We start from the raw sequence: 27,728 nt of genomic DNA on the forward strand, positions 1-27,728 counted from the left end.
GCCTGCTGGTTCTTTGATAGCTTCCCAGAGGCCCCACGCGCTGTGGATGCATTATTAACCAGTGCTCCAGAAAAGTTCTTTATGCCTGGCAACACCGAACTTCCCGGCAATCTGAAAGTGGACACCTTTTCCCTGTACCTTTGTACTAACATCAACAGGATTTCAACAGCAACTCTAGCTCCTGGTGATCTGCCCACCCTTTTATTTCCTTGGCTCATGAGCAGCCAAGTTGGAGAGAAGCAAGCGATTGTTTAAAGCCCTGCCTGAGCAGGCATGAAACAAACTGGGGTGTATGTTTGCACCATGTGACAGCACTCCAAGTGAGCAAGGGCATTGCCACATCTTTTGCTGTAAACCTGCAGAGATTTTCTTATCCTAGGGCAGACGAAAACCAGAAGATCCCCAACAAAAAACTAAATTGGGCTAACCCAAAAGCAGTTATTTAAATAGAGTGGTATCAGTAAATACAATTACGACGACTGAAGAAGTCCTTTGCCTTATGATGCTCCAGCACAGCTTAAATACTGGGTTTATTGAAAGAGTCCGCTAAGATCGTGCCCACGGGTGGGGAATTTGCACATATAAAAACCAGCAGCCAACGGCACTGTAAGTGCTTGTTGGTGCTACATCCAGGGAGGCATTTGTCTGTGCCACCCACAGCCGTGCTTCATCTGCTTTCCTCTGTTCAAGGCATTCAGTGCTTCTCCTTTCCACGCCAGCATGCACTTGCTCTGCATGCCTTTGTGCCTGCAAGAGCTTTCTAACTTGCCCCGACTACATTTAACCGCCAAGCGAATGACCCTACATGTTTGTTTCTGCACATGAGACCACGATACCCAGGGACCTACGGCATCACTGCCAAACTGCATGGAATGCCTTGAAAACAGTGCTCTTCAAGGGACTTGCATGCATGCATGCAATTCTCTGCTATCAACTGTACATCATTTATTGCTAAGACCGTTTAATCTGTTTTGCGCTCAGCGTGCTGCCCAACACTGCTGTGTAGGCAGCAGCTAGGGTCTGTTGTATAAAATGCTTTAAAAAACCAGTTTTCTGCATGTAAAAAGTATAGGGAAAAGTAGCACCCATGAAGCCTGGATGCGTGTCTTCCTAATTTTTAATCAGGATGGTGGCAGGTTAACCTGAACAAACTGCTTCGCTTCCTCAGAGTGCGTTCCTGAAATGGGAGATTGCCTTTCATCCTGCCAGTGTCGCAAATGCTACAGGTGTGGAGTGGATCCTTCTTGGCTGGAAGCACTTGCAAAGCCAAGAATGCTACTGTAAAATGCTTAAAGCAGGCTCAACCTGCAATTATAGTTTATTTCATGGGGCTTAATTATGCTCATCAGGAAAGGCAGCTGGATGAGCTACGCAGATAATATCCTTAGGGTCCAACATAGCAAACAGCTCCTGACTTTCAGGCCCCTTTTACTGTACTCATCCCTCAACCATCTTCCCTTCTTGTCAAGATACAGAGGCCCATGGTTTGGATTAGAAGGAGGCAAAACAACTGCATGCAGCTCTGGAAATCCTTCTCTTTGACATCTCGTACTTCGCCATGTGGCAACAAGGTCTTGCCTCTACAGTATCTGAGCTGTCTCACCACCCTTCACGAGCCACCGCCCTGTTCTTGTGATTTGGGCAACACTGCCGATGCCCTTTCTTCTTTCTGCTATGGAAAAAGGAATCGGAAACCAACTTCCCAGCTGAAAGAGCAGAAGCACGAAGGAGACAGTTTCAGCATTGAGGAACAGGAAATAGGAAGCGCCTGCCGGACAAATAGGAACATCCATCTCTGATCCATAAACTTTTATGACACCTCTTAACAATTCTCAGAGTGGGGCAGCATTTTTTGGGGGTGAATGCGGTGAAATAAAGACCGACACACCTCATTAACTACTTTCTGTGATGCACCTGTTAGCCTTGAAAAGGGTATTTCCTCCAGTTACAAGTTACCTAGAACATTTAAAATTTGTTCTTAGGCTTATTTTTATATACATTATTTACAGCTGGTACCTTTACAGATTTAGCACCTTATTTTGGCCAAGGGAGTTGGTTCTCAGTGCTTGGTATCATGACTTAGTTCTAGTCATGCATGTTTTGCTTTCACCCCTTGTGTTTATTTACATTGCTGTAGCAGCACTACTACAGAACAAACTTCAGAGTTGGAACTCGAAAGGTTTAAAATTAACATGGGGATTCCCCTCCAAGCTGAAAACAAACTTGTTTTCAACTTCGAAAAATAAAATTTCAGGGTGGCTTGGTGGTATTCTACCCCAGAGGAGGTCTGGGATTACATTTCTTCATCAAGGCTTCCTCAAACAGCAAACCTTCCCAAATCAGCTTGATGAAATACTCCACCCCGCCCCTCTCCATCAAATTAGGTACACATCTTTGGGGTTTAAAAAAAAAAACCACACACAAATAAAACCAACAAACAAAAACCCAACAGTATTTGCACTTTCCGCTTCCTTCAGTGCAAGTTTCAGTCCAAAAGCTCAACAGCACTATTTCCCCCCACCGCAGACCACCACCAATGGAAGATTAGGACAGTTGTCTTTTTCACCACTTCAGTGCATGTAGGAAATAAGGAAGGAAAGAAAGGAAATAATAGAAAGAGGATGGGAGGTGTGGCAAGGCAGACACCTCGTTTAAAGGTCTCTGTCCCTTGTGACAGTCTCTCCCTCCCATGACAGAGGAAAGGAAATGACTTCATGAGGTTTTACTATCATTTTTGACAGACAATCAAACATGCACCTACTCTTCAGAGTGCTTGATGCCAGCTGGGCGGGGGCGGAAGGAGCTACCAGGTAATTTGTAGCCGAAATCCAATTATGAAAAGGAATGAAATGTACTTTGGCCTGCTACTTCTACTGAAAAGGAAAAAGCAGCAGCTCCAGTTGCAACATGGCCTCCTTCCAGTTCAAAACTTAATTCTCCAACATTCTAAGATTAACATCACCCCCTCAGCTCTAAAACCCTTTTCAGACAACGTACTCTTTCCTCAACCCATCTTTGATTTTGGCTCTCTGATAACTTAATAAGAATGTCTTTCTAGAAGACTGAACTTTTGCGATTTTGGATTTACATTGAGAGTAAGTATCTGAGGGTTATTCGTCCCCCACGATTATCCTGGCGCTAGCTATCCACTCGAGCCTCCTACCACAGAGCTGAAACGTAACGTAGTCATTTTCCATACAGCTGCATGCTCGGTGGGGGTACAGGAAGACGGCTACCGTAACTATTACTTGGCTCATCAGGATTCACAGCCACGTCCAGAGAGCACAAGCACTAGTTATACTGGCAGCACCTCCTGCAATAAAGGCAGATTTTGCCCGTTTAACCTTACTTTCATTATGGTTTGATGACACTGGGTCTGCTGACAATATTCAGACACAATTCTTTACATCTTTCATCTGCCGTACACCTCTGCCCCAACCTGCCGAAATGGAGGTATATATTGCCCCCTCTGTTGTCCTACAAAATTAAGAGGATCCTGCTGAACTAATCCCAGATTTATAAAATAGAAAAGAGAAGGAAAAAAGCCAAAACACTTAGCCCTGCAAATGAATTTATCCATTGCTCTTCCTCCCCTCAAAGAACTTAGAAGTTACAGGCTTTGTTGATTCTCCATTTATTTTGAGAAATATAAAATATGAAAACTAGTTTACAGTTCTGGCACAAAAAAAAATCATGAAGCAATAAGCACAAAGTTTCTTTTTACAAATAATGCTATATATATTTTACCATTTAAAAGTGCCTAGAGCTTTTCACAGCAAATAAAGTTTATTTACCTATATCTTTTTCCTTAGTAAAATATTAAATCTATTTCAATTGCACATGAACACCTTGGTGAAGTAAACTATATGTAGAGTTACAATAAATCTGTATTTAAAGCAGAGTCATTAGAAACTGCATGGAATGGGAGAGACTATCAAAGCCTAAATCGAATCTTAAAGATTGATCAAGAAAAGAGAAAAGACACCAACTGATATGGCACAAGTGATTAAATTATTGACAATTTGACAAAAAGTAATAAAGCGTATTTGAAGTTCTTCACAGATCTAACACGCTGCTAAGACATTTCGATGCAGAGGTTTTGTAACATTTGAACTGGCAAAACAGTTTTTTTGGCTGCTAAACATTTTTCCACAAGATTACAAGGCATCTCCTTCACTTAATATTGGACCTTAAAATGAGTATATTGGTAGACAGAATGTGCATAAGGGAACAAAATTTACACCAAAGGTTGCTGTAGTTGACAGTTTACTATGCTTTGACAATAAAACATCCGAAAAGTTTAGCAGTTAAAATTAACTGCATTAACTTGCAACAGCAGAAACTAGAACTTTAACAAGGTTATTCTTTACTTGTTCCTTCAAAAAACTTGCCTCCTTCCAATTTCCAGAATTGCTGAGGCATTCAACTTACCATTTTACTGTCAATACAACCACTTACACTATGCAAAACTGGGTGTGAACTGATGTCTCTATAGATCAGGGCCGTAACTTTCACCCACTGTTCTTGTTACTCCTTCACAGACACTTGCACTGAATTGTATCGGTCATTATTTGGAGGACTCTTTGCTCAAGAAAGAGTGATTGGCGATCTAAGATGCCCAACCTGAAATATTTTAGAGGCCCAGCTGCCATACTGTCTTGTGTGTGCTCTGGCCTTCTGGATTAAGTTTCTTACGTGCAAACCCTTTAACATTCCAAGCTGAAGAACCAAAAATTCAAGTATCCACAGTTTTACTGGTTTTAAGTCCTGACCTTCAAGCTTGTGTTGATGTCAAGTCATTTACATAAGCTTTTCTTTCAAACTACAGCACAACCGATTCACCCATTTCGGTATCTTTTGCAGGTGGCCGAAATAGTATTTGATTTGCAACAAAATGAGAATTAAGATAGACAATAGGATCCAAATAGTATTGTTATGTTGCTTTAAGAAAGATGGCAAGGTTGACAATGGATGTATGGTAAATGTTCCATTATGTCACTCACATTAAGCAGCACAGGAAACATATGCACACTAGATTTCTTTGCACTGAAGCCCAGCAGTTTAAAAATGCAGGAATACACTCTATTGTCAAATTTAGTATTATATTATAGGCATGCAGAACTTCACATATCTAAACAAAATCAGGAGGCAGGACCTAAAACATAGCCTTTGTGAAGAATTCAACAATGCCTCAACATTTGCAATCTAATGAAAGTCTAACCACTTAAAATGAGAGTGCTGATGTGACCCTCCCCCAAAATATATTTGTAAACCAGGTATTAAAGCAAGTTTAGTCTATGTGAACAAAATTTGCAAAGTGATCGACCAAATTCAGAGATGGAAAATAAACAGACTCAATAAGTTACATTTTAAAGGTTTTCCAGTTAACCATCTATTATTTTTCACCTCAGTTTAATTGAATACCTCTTCTTAAATAGACAGAGAATATCTTAACAAAAGCAATCAATTTTGCCTATTTTGTTGTTAAGTACTACTTTCAAGGAAGTGAAAGTGCCCAGTTTTACAAGTAATTTTAGATTCAGATTATGGACTGAAAGTGGAAAATATGACACTGAAAACACAGCAGTGCTAACAAATACAAAATATGCAGCTTTTGGAAAAAAAAAGCAGCTCACAAGGCACTTGCTATAGTGGTCCATTAAATAAACAGTATACATAGTGCACCCTTAAAACATGATTGTTATGCATCAAGCTTTTTCAGTGTTAAACTTCAGATTAGAAACGGCCACTAGGTTCTGTGTATTCTGAAGCAGCTGAGCAGCCTTGTTTCATGTAATGGAGATGAAACAGATTAGAAGTGGGGCACAGAAGGAGAGAATTTGAAATAATTTCTTGTCATGCGAAAGTTTTTCTGTATAGGGATAAAATTAAGTGTGGAATGCCATTCTAACACACACCCCTCTCCCTCCTGACCCCCTGCCCCAAAAAGCTACATTCCTGCTACTGGAAGAGCCTGGCATTTTAATTACAATTGATTCTACCATCAACTACTGGTTTGGCTCATCATTTGCAGCTTTGAAAAATAATGTGCATAAGAGTAGCATTAAGCTACTTTCCTTTCCAGAGCAAAAACTGGCAGGTAAGGAAAAGTATCTGTAAAAATTGTACATTATTCCAATGCCTTAAAATGCTGAAAGTCATAATCAACATGCTTGATACTGGTTTGATTCCCTGCCCCCCACCCCCCCCCCAATACTTCAAAGGCCAGAAGAGCTACAGACCCAGACACATCTTCCAGCATTTCTCTGTGGGAACGGGTTCTTCATCTCCCTTTAGAAAGTATGCATATATTAAACCATACTTTTTAATTACTCCCAGACTGAGAAAGCTTGGATGATGTATCTGCCATCTTAAGGTTTCCACAGCTGCATGTTGGATTGAATAAGGAAAGCTGTCACTGGCAGAAGGATCTGTAGATTGGCCAAAGGAAAAGTTAACATTCTAAATTAAAAACAGTCCCAAAACATTAGCAAAAGGTACCAACTTGCTATGGGGACTTCGATCTACTTCAGCCCAGTCTGTTATGGTACTTATTTTGTCCATAAGCACCGAAGTGTGAAAACTTAAGGACTTGTCTAGAATTACCGCACATAGTCCATTCTCAAATTCTACTCTGCGGGATCACTTACAAGTTCCTCAAATTCGCTCCAATTCAAATCACCAAAAAAACCCCATTCTAATCCTCGTTCACACTTCTGCATAGTTTGGCATTTTCTGGAGTTGTACTTTTGTTTTCTTTCATAGCTTTTGAGGGGACTCATCTGTCACATACGCAAGTACTTCCAGTCTAAATCCTTCAGGAGAAAAACTGAGTCCCACTTAAGCAGCAAGCTGTCCACGACTGTTTGACATTCTTCTTTCAATTCCAAGTAAACATTACTCAGTTTTATCTGCACTTTCAGATTTTTCTCTTTGCATCATGCAGTGACGAACTATGCTGTCAAAACTTCCTAGGTAAAATAGGCCAACGATGCGAAAAATGCCCATGCAAACAACCTGGAAACAGAGAGAAACATCTTTCAATTCATTTAAGATCCCAGATTGTAGCATATTATTTACTTGTGAAATAAAAAAAAGGTCCAGGCAGGTATGTTATGTAACCTCAAGAAAACAAACTCATGAAAATCATAACTACGTAACAGTTCAGGACTGAGTAGCAGGTACTAATTTTAGCTTTCCCACCAACTTGCTGCTTCAGCTTGAAAATGCCACTTCAGTTTCCTAAACCTAAGTCTCCACATTATAACAGCCATTTGATGAAAAATATTATCACTGTTTGCATAATGTTCTACATTTTAAAATATTTTAAATTATAAGAAATTGTGACTACGGGCCCTTCCCAAATCTTACCTGCTGAAGACCTTCAGTAATAGAAGTGACTGGTGACATTCCACTTGTCAATATAGATAGCATGTAACCATCTGATCCAACTGAGCTGTTAAAGTTCCCTTGCTGGATGGAAGGAAAAAAGCAATTAAGAAAAAAAATTAAATTACCCAGTTGTGGCAAATCATGATGTGTCTTATTTCAACAGCTACTCTTGATGAACATAGCTGACTGATGTCACTAACAAATATTTTTATGTAAAACAACATTAACACAATTAAGATTCAAAATATTCAAAAACATTTTGTACTACACGGCAATATTCCAAAAGGCATTCACTTAAAAATGGACAAGGAAGCTAACTTCTCTTTAGAGAGGTGCACTAAATTACTGCAGATTTCTTTACAAGATAGAAAGGCTCTAAATTTCTTCTTGAACCATGCTTACTGATGGAGAAAATATATTATGGTCTTCCCATCTGTAAACATATTTCAGAGACAGAATTACACCCTGACTCTGTCAGATAACCAATCACTACTAAAATTGTAGAACAGAACACTGCTTGCCTATTGTTAAAATTAGTTTGCCATTACATGAGATTGTGCAGGGGGTGTATTTCAAATGCTAGGTAACAGGTCCTCCTTCCTCTATGGTCAGGGATTTTTTTTACCTTGCCCTCCTCAAAACCACGAGATACACAGCCTGCTAAGCAAGGCAGCCAGCAGAAGAGGGGGGACAAGACAACCAGGGAAGAGTCGTTTGGTTGGTTGGTTTCTGACTACTCATCAGGAAAATTGCAGCTCTATAGCTCTGGCTCTCAGGGCTTCTCCCATTTGTTTCCAGCAGACTTTATGCTGGAAAAAAACTTTCTGAAACACTGCAGGACTAAATCTATGGAATGTAGAAGTGAAAAGAGAAGGTGGTGTCGTGAATCAGGGTTAGGAATGAATCTATGCAAAGTAGTAGAGGATATTAGATTTGGTTATTTCCCAACACACACCAGAGAGGACTGCAAGCTTCTACAGAACAGAGCTACCTTTTAATTTCCATTTTAGTCTCTCAGCTGACAGCTTGAGTACATAAAGACCATGTCTGAACTAATATATCAACCAAAGTGCTGGAAAGCATGGTGTAGAAATACCAGATGCTTAAGATTAGAGATCAGATCAGTTTTCCTTAAGCACCAAAGCAGAATATTATGTGAGGTAGTACTTGCATACATCGACCCCAATGCAGTACTGCATGCATACTTCCATACGTTCACCCCAAAACCAGACATCATTTTGTGTTTATGTGCTGTATTTGTGAAAATATGGTAGTAGATGTAAGTCATGTTGAAGATCAAGACTATTTGGAATTGCAAAATTACAGATTTTAGGATTTAATGACTGTGCTCTATGAACGTGAAGTTTCATGTTTGTTTCCATTCTGAGGTGCTTTTATTAAGCATGCAAGCATTCCATAGCACAAAACATTAAAAAGTATCCTCAGAAAGGCAATACACCTTTAACCACCAAGAACAGCATTTTATATATTTTAATCACTCATAAATCACATACTTAAGCCATTAAAAGCTGAAAAGACTAGACTGCCTTCATGTATTGTAAAATTTTTATATGAACTCATCTTCAAGAATAATAAGACAGTTCAACAAGCTTTTGAGGTTAGACAAATGGTATTTGATACATAAAAAGTCAATAGAGTTTAGTGCTTTAAAGTCAGTCATAATCTGCCTTTGAGACATTGCATCATACTGATGCATCATTTTGTTCTGTCTAATGTACAACTTCAGATACTTCTTAGTTCTAAGATGTTGTATAAAATCATTTGTGGGCATGGTGGCAAAGGAAGAGTAAAGAAAGTACTTCCTGTTCAAACGAAGCAGCAAAAAGTACTGTTTCATGTAAATTGATTTTGCATTTAGCTCAAACATTGACTTACACTCTTAAACAAGTATTATCTGTGATCCCAGCCTCTAACAAAGAACATACTTTAAAAATATAATTTACTTACTATGGCATCTTTGACTATAACTCTGGCAACTTGTTCTGCTTGGCAAACAGATGAGGTTTCAGAAATTAACTTCGTCTCTAAGGGCTTTAGTAGAAAAACACCAATATAAGTTTGACTAACAACACAAAGGAGAGAAAAATATGAAGGCCACATTTTGGTTTTGGGTCTTTTGTCATGGATGACATCAAGTGGTATCATACTGTCCCCTGAAACATCCACTTAAGCAAAAGTAAAAGCACCTCATCCATAACAGTCTTATTTTATCAAGGGAAATGCCAACTTTTCCTTGAGTATTACTTTTTTAAAATAGTTTACTATGAATAAAATATGAAAAAGTGTTCCCCCCCCCCAAGTATTTTGTTTTCAGTAGAAACTATCAAAATGGTTAAACTATGTCTCCTCAACACCTGTATTAGTTCACTTACGTTTTTTGCCAGAAATGAAGTAAAAGATAGGCCTGAAATATTTTAAGATCCTACAAAACAACTTTTTAAAAAAATATTTCTTAAACTCCACACACTGGTATCCACTACAATCCATCACTGCATTTTATTTCTTCATGTTTTAGAGCATTTATGTCACTTTCCCTCACTAGAAGAAAGCTATTATGGCAATTATTTTAGCAATCACAATTTCTTTCGCAAAAAACCCCTCCAAACCACCAAGTCTGATCTGTTACAACAACAACAAAAAAGGGCAAAAATATACTTTAAAGTATTTAAAAGGACATGAATGACAAGCGTGCTTCTAACAAGTAAAACAATTATGGAGCTAACTGCACAGCAAGCTATTTATGTGCTCAATATATTAAGACAGATGGTTTTGTTGATGAAGAAAACCAGTGTTAAGTTAGGGAGAAAAGAGTACTTGGTTGCAAGTTGACTTGTTGTAATAGCTAATTCAGTTACATTTAATAACAAAATTTAATTGAAGCATTGAAGCCTAGTCAAATACTGAGACTAGTTTAATTCCAAGATTAATACTTAAAAAAAAAAGCACTTACAGGGAAGAGCAGAGCAACTACAGGTTTCTCTCTCATTATCAATCCAAAGTACTACAGAAATTAAGCTTCCCAGAAACAGGCCTATTTCCAAACATATGTAGAATTATGAATCCTGATTTCACTGACCAGGCTCACTGAGAACTTCGGAGTTTTTAGTACATGTATTTTAAGAGAGGGGCTGGGGGGAATCGGTGTCTTTGCCAACACAAATCACATACAAACACCTTCTAAATGCTTTCCTACAATGATACGGCTTACGTCACCAGATCTCCAACTCATAACACCCGTGTACTTTGGAGCTTACTGGCCAGTATCTCTTTCAGATTTGGTTGATATAGGGATGTCAACAATAATTAAAATACTGTAAAAATTTGGGAAAAAAATCAGCTGTTGCTTCTGTATAGCTGCTAAAGCTAGTGACACAATGAGAAAAAGGGAGGCAGAATTCAGCCATTAAATACTTGATCTGGCTAGTCAGCCGGCCAAAGCACGGTTGTAATTTTTAAAGGAGTTACCCCCAAAAAAATAAAAAAGCTTAATGATTAAACACAGGAAAGCTGTATCGTAGTTCCTGACATTTTCTTTTACTATATTCAATGATTACAGAGAAAAATAGCCTAAAGAGATGCAAACTGCAGAGACATGTTCTAAACTAAGTAGTATTGAATAAATGCAACAATAATAAATGAGTATCTGAACTCTCAGAGCAATGCGATATTGCAGAGATTTAAGGTGCACTATCACTATAGGAGCAAGTCACCTGAAGACTTCATGTATGCTAAAACAAAGTATAAGTCTTTGCTTAAAAAGACAACACCTTTGTGACACGTAAGATAAATCTCACTGCATCTCTTTTAAAGAGAAGTCTTAGATGAACAGTATATTTTGCTGGTGACTGTATTTCCCTGAAATGGGCTATTAAGAAGAAAAAAAATCCCAGAGAATATGCAAGCTCTGCAAGTATCTGCAGATGTCTACTTCTGGCACTTTATACGGATGTGTGGGAGTATACATTTAATAAAGAATATCTATATCAAGAAATGATGAAGTAAGAATTGCGTTATACAATCCCTACTGACTCCTATACACAGGGTGAAAGACAAAATGGAATTCAACCCCAATTTCCTATTATACATGATGGAGCATCTTGTAAAGGCTGATCTCATTAGATATCAGGTTTCTAGCTCACAGTATGCAAATAAAAAAATAGACACATTTTTCTCTAGTTACCTGATACTTCAGTCTGAACACAGGGCCTGAATATAGGGTTTTTTAAATTATACTTCATATGTATGGACATGTCAAATGACAAAAGGTGACTAAGTTTTTGAAGGTCAAAACTTCCCTTTTCAAGGTAAGCCAAATGGAAAAGGCCTACTGCTGACACACCCTTCTGTAAAGTGATACTGTCATTTGCACTACAAACACAATGTAAGAGTTTCCTTCCTACTTTAACACTAAACAACAGCCACTACTGAATTGTGTCATTACATATATTCATACAGCATGGTTAGTTTGCAGACTTCACTGAAGGAATTGAGGTTTACTTTGATCTGTCAGAACATCTATCAGAGCAACTGCATGTTATCAAAGACGCAAAATAGGAATATTGGTTTTGGCTCATTAAGCTTTTATATGAAAACAAATAGTGGTTTTACAGTCTACCATTCCACAACAATATTTCGACTGTGTACAGAAAGACTTTGCAGTGTTTCAGATACTAAAAGTAGGTAGTTCTTCCATTTAAAGCCAGAACAATAAGCTACGCAATTATTCTCAAATTGTTTAACTCTGACTAGTTGGGTTGATAAAATTGAAGTGTTTAAAAGTACTTCTTAAAATCGTAATATGGACTGAGTTCAAAAGTACTACGGAAGTGAATGAAATCTGAAATGCACTGCTTACTACAAAGTGAGGCTTTAAAAACATTACAGTATTACTGAAGAACAGTTTACCTTTGTTTTACTTTCTTCTGCAAAGCCAGGTGTGTCAGTATCCGGAGGATAGGCCACTGTTATGTAGATATTATAAGGTTTTACCTGTATTTTACAAAAGTAAGTGTTATCTTAATACTGACAGCCTTTACATCTCCCTCATAAGTTCATTAATTTCTCCTGTACCAAAGCAATACAGCAAGCATGAATTTAAATTCCTCCTAGTGTTAAATTGCTCTCATATTCAGCACTTGCATGACTCAGAGCTTTGCCAAATGAGAAAGCAAAACAGCAGAGATCTTAAAGACGTTTGTGCTGTTTTGTTTAATAAAAATATCTAAAAACTTTGCATTTGAGGTAAATTATTTGATGAATCTAAGCAGTTAGCATTTAGGAGGAGTAGAAAAGTAGTTTAGCTCTACAGTTTTACCATTTTCAACTTAAAAACAAACAAAAAAGAACCCAACACACACACACACACACAAAAAAAGACTAAACCATTGCCAAACATGAGCACCCAGCATTCATAAACACAAGGCCAAAAAGGCTTCCACTGAGGCTTTTTTGCTGGTTTTTGTGTCAGTGTATTTTCACTGCTGGAGAAATATGAGGAAAACACCAACAAAAATGTAAAACTCAAATTTGATATCTTAAAGATACTAAAATATCAATAATTTGTAAGAAGATATAAGGTAATCGTTATATTTAAGATAATTATCTAATAAATTAAGGTATCTTTAAGATCTCTTAAGATAATCTACATAGACAAGTTACAAGGCTTTTCAACCCATGGTATAAACTTGCAAGGGGTCAAAATCTAAGGAGACAGAATAATAAGTAGGAAATGTGAGGAAAAAATGGAAGGTCTGATGTCAAGGATTGCATTTAGTTATGTATTTGTATGTATGTGTCAGAGAATTACATCACTTACTGTACGAAACGACTACGATACAAATCTACTCCAATACAAAAAGCAGCTTCTAATGAAAATACTCAGAGGGCTAAAATAAAGCAGTGTTGTAAAGTGCTAAGCATTTTTATTTATATTATGAAGCATTCTACATTGAAAACACACACCGAAATACCACATCAGAGATCTATAAATGCCCTAATTTTTAGTTTTGAATAATTTGGTCTTCACAAAAATACCTGTCACCAGTTTGAAGAAGGACCCTGCAGTCATGTTGTTCTATTTGGCAGGCCAGAAGTGATTAAGAGGCAGTTTTACTCCATATTCTTATCCTGATCATGGCATACAACTATGTTGTGCAGAACAGGGTAACAACAGGGATTTGCAAGTGTCTAGAACTACAGACAGTTAGTATATAAACACTTAACTAAAACACATGTTCTAAACAGAAGGATAAGGAAGTAATTTCCAAACCAGTTTTACCTACCTTACTACAGTGTACTTACCAACCTCGTACCATTGAATAACTGTTTGTTTGGTTTTTAGTCTTGACTTAAGCATAAGCTTAGATCATTGCACTACAAGAAGTTCATATATACCAAAATTTAGAAGGGTGAACCACTGTCAACACCATTGGGGTTTTTTTTGTGGTCAATCCTCAAAATCTAGCTTGCAAGTTTTACTGTTTCATATGGTTCACAAACCACTTACCATGGCCTCACAAACAAGCTGGGAATCACTGGCCTGCCCCTCACGCATCCATGGGATCTTCAATATCATTCTGCACTTAGAGCCTTGAAAAAGACTTTTACTCAAAAGACTTAAAATCCAAGTCCTTTTAGTTAAGATAAAAGATTTTTAAAAATGTCTGCACATGTGGTCATCGTCAGTTCTAGGAACAGATTCAATCTATTCCCTCTTATGCAACTGAAATCAGCTTAGTTTCTGCAATCCCATGCAGAGCAATAGGATTGTACTGCTGCCAAAAAAAGGGCCAACATAGCACACAGGTTATCGGCAGTGCTGCACAAGACAAAAAGAAAACTATTTAAATGAAAATATGCTGTGCTGCTAGTTAAAAAAATTGTTTACAATCAAAAATACTTAAATTATTGCACACATACCTCCATTTGCAGGGCTTCAGCCAACCCTCGAAGAGCAAACTTTGTTGGAGAATAAGCTGTATAACCAAATAGGCCTAACTGGCCAGCCTGAGATGATACAAACACAATCCTTCCCATTCTTCGTTCCTTCATGGTAGCGATTACTGCTCGACTCGGGTAAACACTACCCAGGTAATTGACCGCCATTAATCTCTGTACAAACAGTATTAATACCATATTTGAGCCATAGGTTCAAAATCCTTCATCTGTTTGGTATTATTTATCTGAAATCCATATTTCAGTCTGCTTTAACAATTAAGTGCACTAGAGTTGTAGTTCTATCAGCTAGCAGAAGGAACAACAATTGTTTTCTATTCTACAGCTTCATAAACTGTTTTATAGCTAAAAACTCTTACTTCAAGCCAAAAGAAACCCAGTCTATCTACAAGTCTTAACAGCATCCAGGATACTGATAATGCTGTGAACCATATGGCCTTCAGTGAAAAAGAATATTTGAGGGAAAATCTAACCTAAACAGTGTCCAGGAAGCAATCAATTTACACACTATGAATGAAAACATACTGAAATAAAAGTTTAAAGATCTTTCTATAACAGGGAACAGGAAAAATTCTATGTATTCATGCATTTCAGAGATTTTAAGCTTTGACAGAATAAAGGAAAGTCTTTACTCTCTAGAAGACCTGAAACACAACTGAGAGCCTATACAAGCAATAGAATGGATAATTCAAATTTATTACAAAACTATGCCTACTTAGTATTTTGAGATGATTCAATGTTACCTGTAGATGACTAGGGGCCTGAGGGCTGTGGGCATAAAGTAATCAAAATACAGGGTTTGGGGTTTTTTTTTTTGGTTGGTTTGGGTTTTTTTTTCTTTTTTGTCTTTTCATCAGAGCAGCAGCTTCTCAAACTGCAAATAATTTGTGCACCTCAGAGCTGAACACTGATAATAGCCAAATTTTTCTTAAGCAGGTTAAAATATGTAAGAAAAAAAATCTTCACCAGAAAAAGTGAGACCATGTAAAATTCAATGCCTTTCACAGTGCATTAAACTGCAGAAATACATGCGGAGCTTTTCTGCCATCTTGAGGAGTCTTTCTACCCCAGAGGGCGAATTAGCTATTCTGACCCATCAATGGACTGATAGGTGAGAAATTAGAGGCAATCCTTGCAAATCTAAAGATACATTCTAATTCTGACAGCTACCACAAATCAGTGTAGTGTACCACTATTCATACAAAGTCTGCAAAGACACAGGAATGCAATCCAGTTGTTGGAACAGTTGAACAAAATATCATCATATAATAAAACAAAGTATGTTCACTCACTTCAAAAGAATTCACTTCAATATCCTCAAATTTTCCTGTAACTGATGTTCCTGCACAGTTTACAAGCATGTCAACTGGCCCCAGCTTCTCCTGAGCCTAGAAGAGGGGACAGAGGTTAAGATGTTCTTTAGCAGGAAAAAAAACTTCCTATAGCATCACACACAGGTAAGCTTCTTAAGATACATAGGTGAATCAGTTACTTCCTCACCTGTTTTAGAACATTCTCCACCTGTTCATAGTCTTTAGATACATCAACAGAAATACACAGTACAACCTAGAAAAGGAAAAGAGAAAGAACATTTTTACAACACAGTAAGTCCAGTAACTGTTGACTCTGAGCCTTTCAAAATGAATCAAAACCCAAGGATGTATCTTTTACAGAAAAAACAAGAAGTCTTTTTGACAGGACAGTTTGCCCTTCTCGCACACTGGAGAAAGCAATACCTGCCCCCACCGAGCTCCTCCCCCTCACATACACATATATTCTGGTATAACAAAGATTATATTAAGAACAAATAAGCACTTCAGGATCCTCAAAGCAGCTACTCATGTGCAAAGTATCAGTTCTAATTTACTGTACTAAGACACACCGTGACTAGTTATTTACAAGAAGTTTAGTAAAAACTATTCTAACTAAGGCAGTCAAAATTCCACGGTGCTACATTTAACTTTCAGTAGCGCTAAGCACAAGTCAAACCATTCACATGGCTTAGGTTAATCTGTAAGAAAAAACTTTTTTTTCCGTATCAGAGAAGGGAAAAGTGTTGCTCTAAAACTGCAGCATTAGCACTGCGAAAAAACTTTTCCAAAATGTATACAGCAAGTGTTACAAACCTGCTAACTTTAGTACTGGTAATGCACACTACCCTTTTTTTTCATAAATTAATAGTAGTAAACTTAGTTGTATACTGATTAATTAGGACACGTCAAGGACAAAACTAGAGTTAAGATTCTGTGAGAGACTGCCTGGTTGCACAGTGTCATAAATATCTAAAAAGTTAAGTAATGTGTATATGTTTACTCCTTGTCTGGAAACCAGAGATTATGGGTTTTAGTTTGAAAGATACAGAAAAGTGAAAATAAGCATTGGCCTGGGGGGTGGGGGGGTGGACAGGATGACAAAACACAGATGACTGTGATATCTAAGTTTTGTTGCAGCTAAAAGTTAGGCCCTGTTTTTCTTGAAAGTTACTTGAAGAACCTTCAAATCAACTTATGGCCAAAGGAAGCACTGCCTTTGGGTTACCACTCTCGAACTGTAAGACTGCTACAAACTCCAGCTTGGACAGGTATTTACAAATAAGCCACCCGCTCTGCTGAGCAACCAGCAAAGCTTCAGGGCAATTCATTGTCTTGAAAGGAGAAGCAATCTCATCACAATAAAAGGAGGGACTCCTGTATTCTTGTTCCAATTTCTATCCTTTCTGTTATTTCATCAGCTCATTTAAACTCAGTCTCAAGTGAAATAAAGTCATCACCAGTTTGTAACAAGTATCATCATGACCACTCGTCACAGAGCACATGGACACACACACATATATAAAAAGAAAAGCTTACCACAGTGTATAACTAACTGCTTTGGCAGCTAGTCATTTGTCAGTTTTGCCTCTAGTCAGACTACAACACCTCTTAGCTGTATAAACAGAATCTGCTTGCAATTCCTGTACAGCAGGTTGGCTATTCCTGCCTCCCAGCACTGTGTGGAGTTGGACATCAGAGCAAACTTGTGGCGCGAGTTATTGGCAGGTCTGCATGCATGTCCCCTTAGGGCATTTATTACATTTTGGAAATATTTCTCTTTTACATAAGTTTAAGAACAAAAAGGCAGTTGAACAAAAACAACATTGATTTATTATCTGGATGTTTTTGCAAGATCAGTGAGGAGGTTAACAATCGCAGTTCTGTATCAAAATTGGAGCAGTTGGTTAATATATCAGATTGCACAGATGAGTTATTCATACTGTGAACACCACAGTTGGGAACTACCACAGCTTTTATTGACTACTGTCACATTATACAATTCACCTCTCTGCTCCTGTTATCATACATTCTTTCTTCTGCTACAGTATACTGATTACCTTCACTCCAGAGCATGCACTATAGGATCGTTGGGCCAGAGCCAACAGTATGAGATTCAACAAGGCCAAGTGCCAGGTCCTGCACTTAGGTCACAACAACCCCATGCAATGCTACAGGCTTGGGGAGGAGTGGCTGGAGAGCTGCCTGGAGGTTGACAGCCAGCTGAGGGGAGACCTTATCGCTCTCTACAACTACCTGAAAGGAGGTTGTAGCAAGGCAGGGGTCGGACTCTTCTCCCTAGTAACAAGCAATAGGACGAGAGGAAATGGCCTCAAGCTGCACCAGGTGAAGTTTAGGCTGGATATTAGGAAAAACTTCTTCACTGAAAGGGTTGTCAGGCATTGGAACAGGCTGGCCAGGGAGGTGGTGGAGTCTCCATCCCTGGAGGTATTTAAAAGAAGGGTAGACGTGGTGCTTGAGGATATGGTTTAGTGGTGGACTTAGCAGTGATAGGTTAGCAGTTGGACTTGATGATCTTGGGGATCTTTTCCAACCTTAACGATTCTATGATTTTATAGATCCACACCTAGGACACAGAATATGCTGCCATAAATAGTGTAATATACCTACCCTGTTCCTCACCTTTTGTTCTAAATAGTGCATGGTGTTGGATCATTAATAAAGCTTTCACAATAAAAGATCAATTAAACTCCTAGTGAAGTAACTGGGAATATTCTATATTAGGAAAGGGATTAGAAAAATATTGCAATAAAACCTCTAAGAGCAAGGATTTCGCTCCATTGCACACTTATACCCCTAAAGGCTGCACTGTCAGCACTCGAAATAAGTCACATGTGAACATCTTTAATAGAACATTTGCCAAGTCAAATGCTAAAATGTACATAGATGCTAAACCCTGGCTGTCAACGCAACCAGATTTCATGTATGTATCCAAGAGCTGAACAGCGACAGCATAGGCTCACATAAAAAGTAATCCTTCCTGAGGATGTTTGCCTCTTGGCTCAACCTGGAGTAAACGTAACAGTCTCTGTGTATGTGATCCATATCACAAAACATATTTCTCTACACTCTTTCAGCAGTCCTTTTGTACAGCTTCTCTCAGTTCAGCTACCCCCACTTCCCAGCTTCTGATATTTTCTGTTCCAGTGTGAGCTCTGCCCCAGACTCCCTCCTTTTCCCAGTTCTGTTCTTTGCATTCAGATCAGGCAGGCTTCCCTGTGACCTTGTCTACAACCCAGCAATAGCTACAGAAGAGCCAGCCTACCTGTCACTCCCCACTGCCTATGGTTAACATGGCTGCAAGTCTAAAGCTGCTTCTGCACACTGGAGCTTGCTCAACCTTGAAGGTATTTTCTGAGATTTTAACTAAACGCTCATGAACATGCGCCAAGCAATATTTTTTTAAAAAGCCCACACCTATCAAGCTTGGACAGATTTTAACAAGAACATCTTGACACAGTGTTTGACAAGGGATCAAATTTAGTGCTCAGCTTGGGAAACTACTATAGCAGCTAAAAGAAAATGTGGGTGGTATTTATTTCTATTTTTTTCTTTTAAATGGGCAAAATACAGTTTCTCCACATCTCAAATGGGGCTTAGTTTTCCAAATAAAAAATAGTGATCTTACCTGCTTGTCATTAACAGAATACTTTTCTATTTCCTTCTTTGTCTGCAACAGTTTGTTCTGAAATGGATACAAGAACAGCTAAAACACTACAGTTGAGAGCACTTTTAGACCAGTATTTAAACAAGGCTTAAAAAACATTCCCTCAAACTCAAAAAGTTATCCTCAACTAGTTATAATACTTTATTATTGCCATTTTACAGATTTATGAATATATGATGAAAACATGAGCTCCATCAAGCCACCAGAACTTGCTTATCTGTTTTTCACTTCATCTTCTAAAGCCAGTAATGACTTGTAAAATAGATTTAATGCTTTTGTTTCATACAACTACATAGAGTGCTTAAGACTGTAGGTATTAATTTTTCTCTTGTATTTTGGTTCTATTTTATATTTATGTAATATTACATGAACTATTCTGAAGAACAATCACAAAAATTAACCTAATATTTGGTAAATTCAAGTTGTCATACTGCTTTCAAGAAAAATTGTATTAATTCTGGCTGCATTCAAGGTTACATAAAATAACGGTAAGTAAACTATCAAAGACAAGCTGGAACTGAGGCCTCCCCAAAAGTTAAGTGCTTTTATTTCCTGAATTTTTTTTCCTCTATGAATAAAATAACAATCCATTATGAAAAGCCATTCCTACTAAATTCTGAGCACCTCTTAGTTAAAAAGAAAAACCAAAGCAACCCTTTCCCCCCCAAAGCTGCCTTGATGAACAGTTTTTCACTGGTAAAAAGTAGGATATAACACTGATTAGACACCAAAATATTCTCTGAATTTTAAGAATTGTCTTTAATCCCCCAGTCATCCCCTACTGTAGGGAAATTCTACAGTTTTAAATGATACAGGGTTTTTCCTGCTTTTGCCCTCTGCCACAGATCTAGACACTGAAATAATAAATGCGATAATGAATTAACAGAAGCAACAGCACTGGCAGTGTTTTAAGGCAAGCAAATCAGAAATTCCATGTTGGGCAACACTCCTTAAAAAGGCAGCCACCTATACTCTTCAAATGCATTAATCTGAAATGCTTAAGATCCCTGCATAGTATGCACTGAAGAAAGTATGAATTATCAATTCCAAAATTATTCCCCACCTATACAGATTTTGTGAACAGAGTTTAGCCAGTAAAAACACACATACACTTACCTCATCCCTTGCAATCAGCGTTATGAAAGCACCTTGCTTATAACATTCAATAGCAATACATTTTCCAATTCCACTGGAGCCTCCAGTTACCTAAAATTATTTGAAAATGGCAGTGTTAGTCCACTATTCCCATCCTTTCTTCCATACCATAAGAGTCAAATCAAATGAAAATTCTAAAAATATACTGAGATTAAAATATCACCCAATGAGATACAAACACAGAAGATACAAAGTTAGTTTACTTATTAAGAATGAAAAAATACTATCTGAATAGATTGATGGAACATTTGTTTCTGTCCAAAAACCAGTTTTACCTCAGTGGTATTTTTCGCTCATTTCTTATGTCAGGCACACTTGGACCCACTCTCACATGCTTTTGACTAAGTTTCATGTTATTTCTAAAAGACAGAAGTAGTCAGAAGTTTGAAGGCACTATTAATGTATCCATAATAATACAATTACATACTGCCCCTCCATACCTGGTCACAGTAGAAATTTTTTGTAAAATTAACAATCGTAGATTGCCTGCTGAAGATATCATAACATAAACAGAAAATACCTTCTTTCTTATTTAAAAAAAAAAATAATCCATTAATTAAACAGTTGGCCCACTGTAGAATATCTCTCTGCCCCCAGTCTGGACCTTGAACTGTCTGTGCCATCCCACAATTCCAGTTTTGTGGGGATGCCAGCACCTAAATTTGCAATATCTTTTGTTCTTCCTCTAAACTGTAGCACTGAATAGTCTTATATGCAAACAGGAAATTAATAGTTCATCTACAGACAAATGCAGGGTGATGACTACAGCCCTGCATTGTACATTGCAGGATGATACACTGCCAAATGATACTAATATACAGGTTAAAGTCATCTTAACACCTCTCTCACTACCCTCAATAAACTTACATATGAACTCCATGTGGAACAAGACATAAACAACAATCCTGATCTCTCTTTTTGACTAAGATAAAAATGTCTGCCTGTCTGACACTGCGTTTAAACGACTTGCTCATTTAAACTCAATCTCAGTCTGCATGTGCCTTTGGTCCTTAAACAAACACTGGTATCTTCCTTATGTACCCAAATTATTTGAATTTTCTTTTAACAGCATACTAAGAGTCTATAATTGAGAAAATATTGAAACGAAATGCCTTGAGGCAGTTATTGTAAAAAAAATTATGTTGACTAAATGAGTTCTGAAATACAGATTTCCTAATAACTGGAAAAAAGTGATTCAGATTACTCTAAAAATTGCCTTTTTTTGTTCTTTATCAAAACCTTTCAAAAGGCTTCAAAGAAAGTAAGGTTATCACTCCCATTTTAAGTATGAGAAAATGGAGGCATTGAGCTAACGAGCGGAAAAGCAAAGATCCCCAATCTCTAACTACATGGACTGTAAAAAGCCTTGTGTTGTCTCCTCATCTGCCAATGCCTCAGATTTTGTTTTCAGAGATGCATTATCCTTAAAATTCTTTCCACTTCTAACTCTGACTTTACTGCCTCCAGAAGTATATTCCCATGAATCACTAAACTCTTCTTTCATGTGAGTATGTAATCACTAACCTTCAAAAATAGCTTAGTGTAATTCAATTAATCCCAGCGAACAAAGATTTACAACATGGTCCATGGTTTCCGACTGGTTCGACTGCAGTCACAAATGGGCCAAGAATGGGTGTAACATTCACAAAGACTAATTTTAGTGCTTTAGGCTTCCTCTATTATTAGAGATAGCTACTTCAGATTAGTTTCTATCTGACTCTCTCTGCAAGATTAGCTTCACACTACACTAACCTTTGTGGATGACTCCAAGATGCATGTCCTGTTCCAGAAATGTGAAAGCTGGCCTGTAGTGTTTTGAACCAAAGGGATGACTGCTTACAAAGTAAACAAAGTCAGTAAGAGCGCAAGCGTTAGTTAATGATTTGGGACTGCAGCAGAATCCCAGAATTAATTTAACGCTTCATGACAGAAAGATGTTAAGGATTTTAGTGTATTCGCAAAATAGCTTGCAAGATTTCAATACATCTCCATAAAGATTAGAAGACTCAGTTTGATACACTCAGGCAGACCTCAGTTCCACAGCGCTCGTGAGCTGCTTCTACAGATTTTCAACAGCAGCAGGTACACCAGCACATGAACTAATCAATGTGCATGGAAGACTGCTCCAGTTCCAATTCTTGGCATAGCACCGAGACACAACTGATTACAACCTGCATAAACCAGTAAGTATCATGAACAGGTCAACTACACCAGCGCTTGAGGAATTCTTTGAAGGTAAAGGTACTGGCACGAAGCCTCTGGCTTGTCAGAGAATGCTAATGCTCATTTCAGAAAGATGAGGTCTGAAGTCATGCAAGAAAAGGAAAAAGGAAGTTTTTATTGACAGTCACACCCAAGACCACAGGATAGGGCTCATGTCAGATAGATCAGTGACAAAAGGCAATATCAATTAGCTGGGAACTTTCCCATTTAGGTAGCAGGCTGTTACTAGTATGTGGGAGGTTGTTACTAATACACACATCTTTCGGGAACATTCACCATGAATGCTAATGTAACAAAAAAAAAAGTCCCTAACACTAATGAAAGCTTTGCTTTGTGCTACAGTGTAGCTAGCCTAAGCAAATCCTTGAAGTCTGTTAGTTAGGTAAGTTGCTAACATAGGTGCTCAGAATTAAGAGTACACATCTACTCCATTAAACAAGATGTTATTACAGTTATTTGCCCTTGTGTCCAATAGTTCTACAGCGCTACTGTATTTCATTAGTTCGAAACATTTCAATTGCCACTGATCCCGTTTTTAAACTTCATTATAAGACAGCCTCACAGGAGTTAGCAAAAATAAAAAACTGGTCACAGCAACTCAAAACACAGACTAATTGACAGGAAGGGACAATTAAAACCTAGTATTAATTTGGATGTTCAGCATGTGATACTCCCAGCTCTTGAGCAGTGTTATTGAGCTGTTTCTGTGTTCGAGAAGAACAGGTACCAAATTAGCTATTCCAAAAAAGGTCTGGCTCCAACTTCAAGCTATGATCCTTGATAACACAGTTCAGCTTCTAAGATCATAGGGTTTATTTCTCCCTTGATAAATGGAAGTATTGGGGCAAAGTACAGAGAATTGCTGTGTTTGACTTTCAAATTTGAGATACTGGAACTTCACTTCAATTGATGAGACAGTCCAAATTAAGAGAACTGTCTTCAGGAACGATCAAGAGTTGATTGATATAGTATCTCCAAGAGAGCTTATTAACTCTCACTTAGCACTGGATGCAAGCTGTTTTCATGCTTTTAGACAGTGCTCCCACAGAAGGTGTTTAGTTCCACTGAAACAGAACATCCCTGTAATCTGCTCTAAGTGGTAAGTTCGCCTGACTAGACTCAAAATGACCTCTTGTCAAACCACTCGGATGTATCCAAACCACAGATCATATCACTCCCAACACAGGAGCTACAATGCCGAGACACCAGGATTGGCCATCATTGAAGTTGACCACACTTATCATGTTGGGCTCTGCAGAGAGGTAGTAAAACTACTTCTAGAGTAGAGATGACCCTTATGCACATGGATTTGGCATCATCATCCTGAACTATGTCAAAGCAAAAGGCCCTTTTCAATCTGAATGGGAGGTAGTCCCAAGCAGATAACATCTTTACATTTCCTGCCATTTTTAGTCCACAAACTTTGACAAACTGCATTCGTATCACCGAGATCTTGGGGTTTTTTTCCACAGAAATCCAAACCTCATTTCAGAATGATTACGGCTGAAACAACGGAGGGAAGGGTAGCATTGGTATTTCACCAAACAGTTTCTGAACATCACTCATGAAATTTACAGAATGCTGCTTTTGCCCTAACATCTTAAGTTTTTGTTGCATTCTGTTCCATCAAGCAAAGTACCTTTGCAGAGAAATGGAATGAAAAAGCAGAGAATGTGTGTAGGACAGGTATAACATCCCTGACAAAGGGTAGTTAAATGTGATGCAAGTGAGCAATGATGCACATGAAGGAGTGGTGACTGCCTTATCCTATTTTCATTTTCCTGTCTACTATTACAACCAAATATCAAATTAATAGCTCATTCTCACAGAATAGGTGATGTGTGCTAGTATGCAGTCTGAGACCCAAGAAGAGAGTTAAAGCTAATGGCAAAATAAAAGACACATAAAATAGCCTTCTGGATTTCAAAGCATAGAGAAGTTCAGCACAAGAAGCAGATCTACAGCACAAAAGATAACTTTTAGAGAACACTTTCCTAGTCATGCTAGAAACAAAGCAAATAGTAATGAACATCTAAAAAGCATTTTGTTTTAAATAAGCTAAACCTCATGCTTAAGCCAATTTGATAGCAAAGTAGTCCTTTTTATTTCATGGTGCTCACTGGGGTCACCAAAACACACAGCAGATAAGAGGGGAGAAAAAACCCCACCAGATTAGACCACTGGTAACTGAGTTCTGTAGACTCTTACTCTGCCTAAGTACTAATCTTGTCTGACAGTCCTATGATCGTGATTCCTTCAGAAAGCATGCCTCACCTAACACAGTGAGTGCTTTCATCATGCAGATGACTCTGGGAGAGGATGGAGAGAAAAAACCCACAAGTCTTCTGCTTCAAATTTCTATCCCAAAAAGCAGTCAGAGTCAGTTACTTAGCCATAACATAAACATTTATTAACTGTAACTGTTAGGAGTGAAGATAAATCATTTTTATGAAGGATTAAGAGTGAAAAGAATGCTGTCTTAAGTTGAAAATTCAGTAACTGGTATGTAATAGCATCCAAAGTCACCCAATAACCTCTCTTCAGAAACTTAAGATATATTTTCATGATACTTTCAACAGGCCCCCAGAAGAGTTTCTATGTAAGACTGACTTTCTCTGCATCAGAAAAACAATTTATTCCAGTATATATTGAAAAATTATATTTACTGTACAATGGTAATCACTTGCCCTCTTGAGAGGGCTTAACCAGCCAAATATGCAATTTGTGGGTTTTTTTACTCCTTTATTATTTTGTTCTTTATCTCAAGGGTTTAACCGAGGCCTGACAAAGATTACCAAATGTTAATCTACAGTCTTATCTGAATCAAGTCATAAACTAAAAAGAATGTATATATGCACAACACTTAAAATAGATTTTGATACTTTTCTGTGAGAATACTTCAAAGAAGTCCTTAGATAATGTTATGGTCCTTAAGTATTTTCCATGAGGTCTCTCAGTAATTTCAGTAGCAGAGAACACTTACTTCCAGTATAAGACGTAAGAATTCACTTTACACAATGTGGAAAGCCTCCCTCAATGAAATTTCTCATTTGCAGTGCCATCATCCAATATTCCTACTTATGCGTTACACTAGAAGAGCTATGTAAAAAAAGTGTCCAGCATTATTACATCACAGAAGACCCGTACATCTGCTTCACCTTTGCTTTTACACAGTCTTGAAGGGTTCCTCCTTAATAAGCATTACTTCTGTGGGAAGAGCCATAACCAATGAACCTTAATGCAAGCTTGAACACACCTCACACAGTATATGATGCTGTAAAGCCAGTTACAGCATCCAAGTAATACGTATTGCATAAAGCAACTTGGGAATACTGTTGCAACTTGGACAGGTCTGAATTTTTCTGGGGACAGCTCCATCCTCCAAAGAGAGGCTCCAAAAATAACAAAAAAAAAAACCCAAACAAAACAAACAAAGGTACCACACAAAGCTAAAAAAAGAGTAGCTGTAAATTCACTTGCACTTAAGCTCTGGATTATCCCAAACTCCCACGGTAATAAAGGGCACTATATTCACCCCTTAAAAGCAAGTTTAACCAATGAATAAACTACAGCTTCTCTGCACAGAACATACCTCAGGGATTTAAAGCTAAGTTAAAAGACCTGATTGTAGAATGCTGATTCTTTCACCACTTAACTCATTTGCTCTCATGCCTCCAAATTCACTACTTTCATGATCCACTGGGTATTGCTCCCCCTCCTTCCCAGCAGCCCACAAGCCACACACACCCATACAACTTCTAGCGGGGTACTACTGGTGAACTGCTTGAACAGTATGTTTGTCCGAAGATTTCCTTCTAAAGACTTACTCTACCATCTTGGCTACAAGCAGTCAAAATATTGCTCACAGACATCGGTATCTATGTACTTAAGGTCAAAAAGTTGCACGAGTGTCATCTGACCACTTCCTTTGTATTAGCCTTCCCACTTCTTCACGTCTGACTTGTTTTTTAGACCAAGGAAACCATAGGTTTTTGCCTTTTGTTTATGAGCGCACGCACCCCTTGCATACCTTAGGAGATGCCAAAAGAAAACAAAACTCAAGGTAACCGGTAACTTCGTGAGTCTCAAAAAGTCAACACTAAGACTGCAGGATGGTTTGCATTTCTGGTGGCTCACAAGATCGCCTTAAGCCAACCGAGATAGGCAGCGGTTGTCAGAATCATCTGTATAGATCATTTCCTTATCGCTCGGACTCGTGGCTCTCACGTTTTGGTAGCTTGGGGTGCTACAGCCAGCTACGAGGATTCCGTGCAAACCAGCGGGCACCCCTAATGCTGAGCCTCCCCGCCGCGGGCCTCCGCCGCCAGCCTGCAGGGATGCGCCGCCGGAGGCCCCCTTCCTCCCTCCGACCGCCGCCCACCCGGCGGCGGGGCCCTCCCCGCGGGACCCCCAAGGGCTGCCGGCCCGGCTCGCCCCGGGACGCTCCTTCCCACAGCGCCGGTCACCCACCGCAGCGGGAGGGGCCTCCCTCCCTCCCGCCCCGCGCGGCGGCCCAACGGACAAAACGGCCGCGGCCGAGCGGCGGCGCCCCACCAACAGCCCGCTCCCTCAGCGAGGGTGGGGGGTGGGGTTGGAGGGGACGGACGGGCACACAGCCCCTTCCTCGCGCAGCGCCTCACTCACCACGACGTGAGCGCCGGGCAGCTTGAGGGGCTTGGGGCTGATGAGCGGCGACACCATGTAGAGGAGGAGGACGAAGGCCACGATGAAGGCGACGGCCAGGAGCAGCATGGCTTGGGTTTCGCTCGCGAAAAGGAGGTGGGGGGGTGGTGGGGAGGGGAGGGAAAGGGGGCGCCGACCGCAGCCCGGCGCAGCAGCAGGAGGAGGAGGAGGAGGAGATGCCGCCACCCGCCTGCGCCGCGGCACCTGGCGGGAGGGGGGAAGGCGCTGCCACGGGGCGAGCGACGAGGAGGAGGGAGACCAGCCGCCACTCCGCGATCTGATTGGCTGCTGAAGCGGGTGCG

General features: G+C 39.0%; 1 protein-coding gene across 2 annotated transcripts; it reads right to left on the minus strand.

Annotated features, from left to right (window-relative positions):
* Positions 1 to 3,618: 3,618 nt before the first annotated feature.
* Positions 3,619 to 27,684, minus strand: KDSR (3-ketodihydrosphingosine reductase). 2 transcript variants are annotated; one of them, XM_064443473.1, is made up of 10 exons: positions 27,388 to 27,684; positions 20,482 to 20,571; positions 19,327 to 19,383; positions 15,868 to 15,933; positions 15,660 to 15,755; positions 14,332 to 14,523; positions 12,319 to 12,402; positions 9,361 to 9,444; positions 7,372 to 7,473; positions 3,619 to 7,017 (listed from the first exon to the last, which is right to left on the minus strand). In XM_064443473.1, the coding sequence occupies exons 1-10, from the start codon at positions 27,493 to 27,495 to the stop codon at positions 6,898 to 6,900; spliced, it is 999 nt and encodes a 332-aa protein (XP_064299543.1). In that variant the 5' UTR covers positions 27,496 to 27,684; the 3' UTR covers positions 3,619 to 6,897. The 2 variants fall into 2 exon arrangements, with proteins under 2 accessions (XP_064299543.1, XP_064299544.1); XM_064443474.1 differs by lacking the exon at positions 12,319 to 12,402.
* Between the last annotated feature and the right edge of the window lie 44 nt (positions 27,685 to 27,728).

Source organism: Phalacrocorax carbo, chromosome 2 (assembly GCF_963921805.1).
Source record: "Phalacrocorax carbo chromosome 2, bPhaCar2.1, whole genome shotgun sequence".
Classification (NCBI taxonomy): Eukaryota; Metazoa; Chordata; class Aves; order Suliformes; family Phalacrocoracidae; genus Phalacrocorax; species Phalacrocorax carbo.

Bases quoted from the DNA above. Each gene is read 5' to 3' on its own strand.
- KDSR (XM_064443473.1), bottom strand. From the start codon at position 27,495: ATGCTGCTCCTGGCCGTCGCCTTCATCGTGGCCTTCGTCCTCCTCCTC. The intron at 20,572-27,387 runs GTGAGTGAGGCG...AAATAATTTTAG, and splicing joins TGCCCGGCGCTCACGTCGTG to GTAACTGGAGGCTCCAGTGG. The intron at 12,403-14,331 runs GTATGTGTGCAA...TGTAAAATACAG, and splicing joins CTGAAGCCCTGCAAATGGAG to GTAAAACCTTATAATATCTA.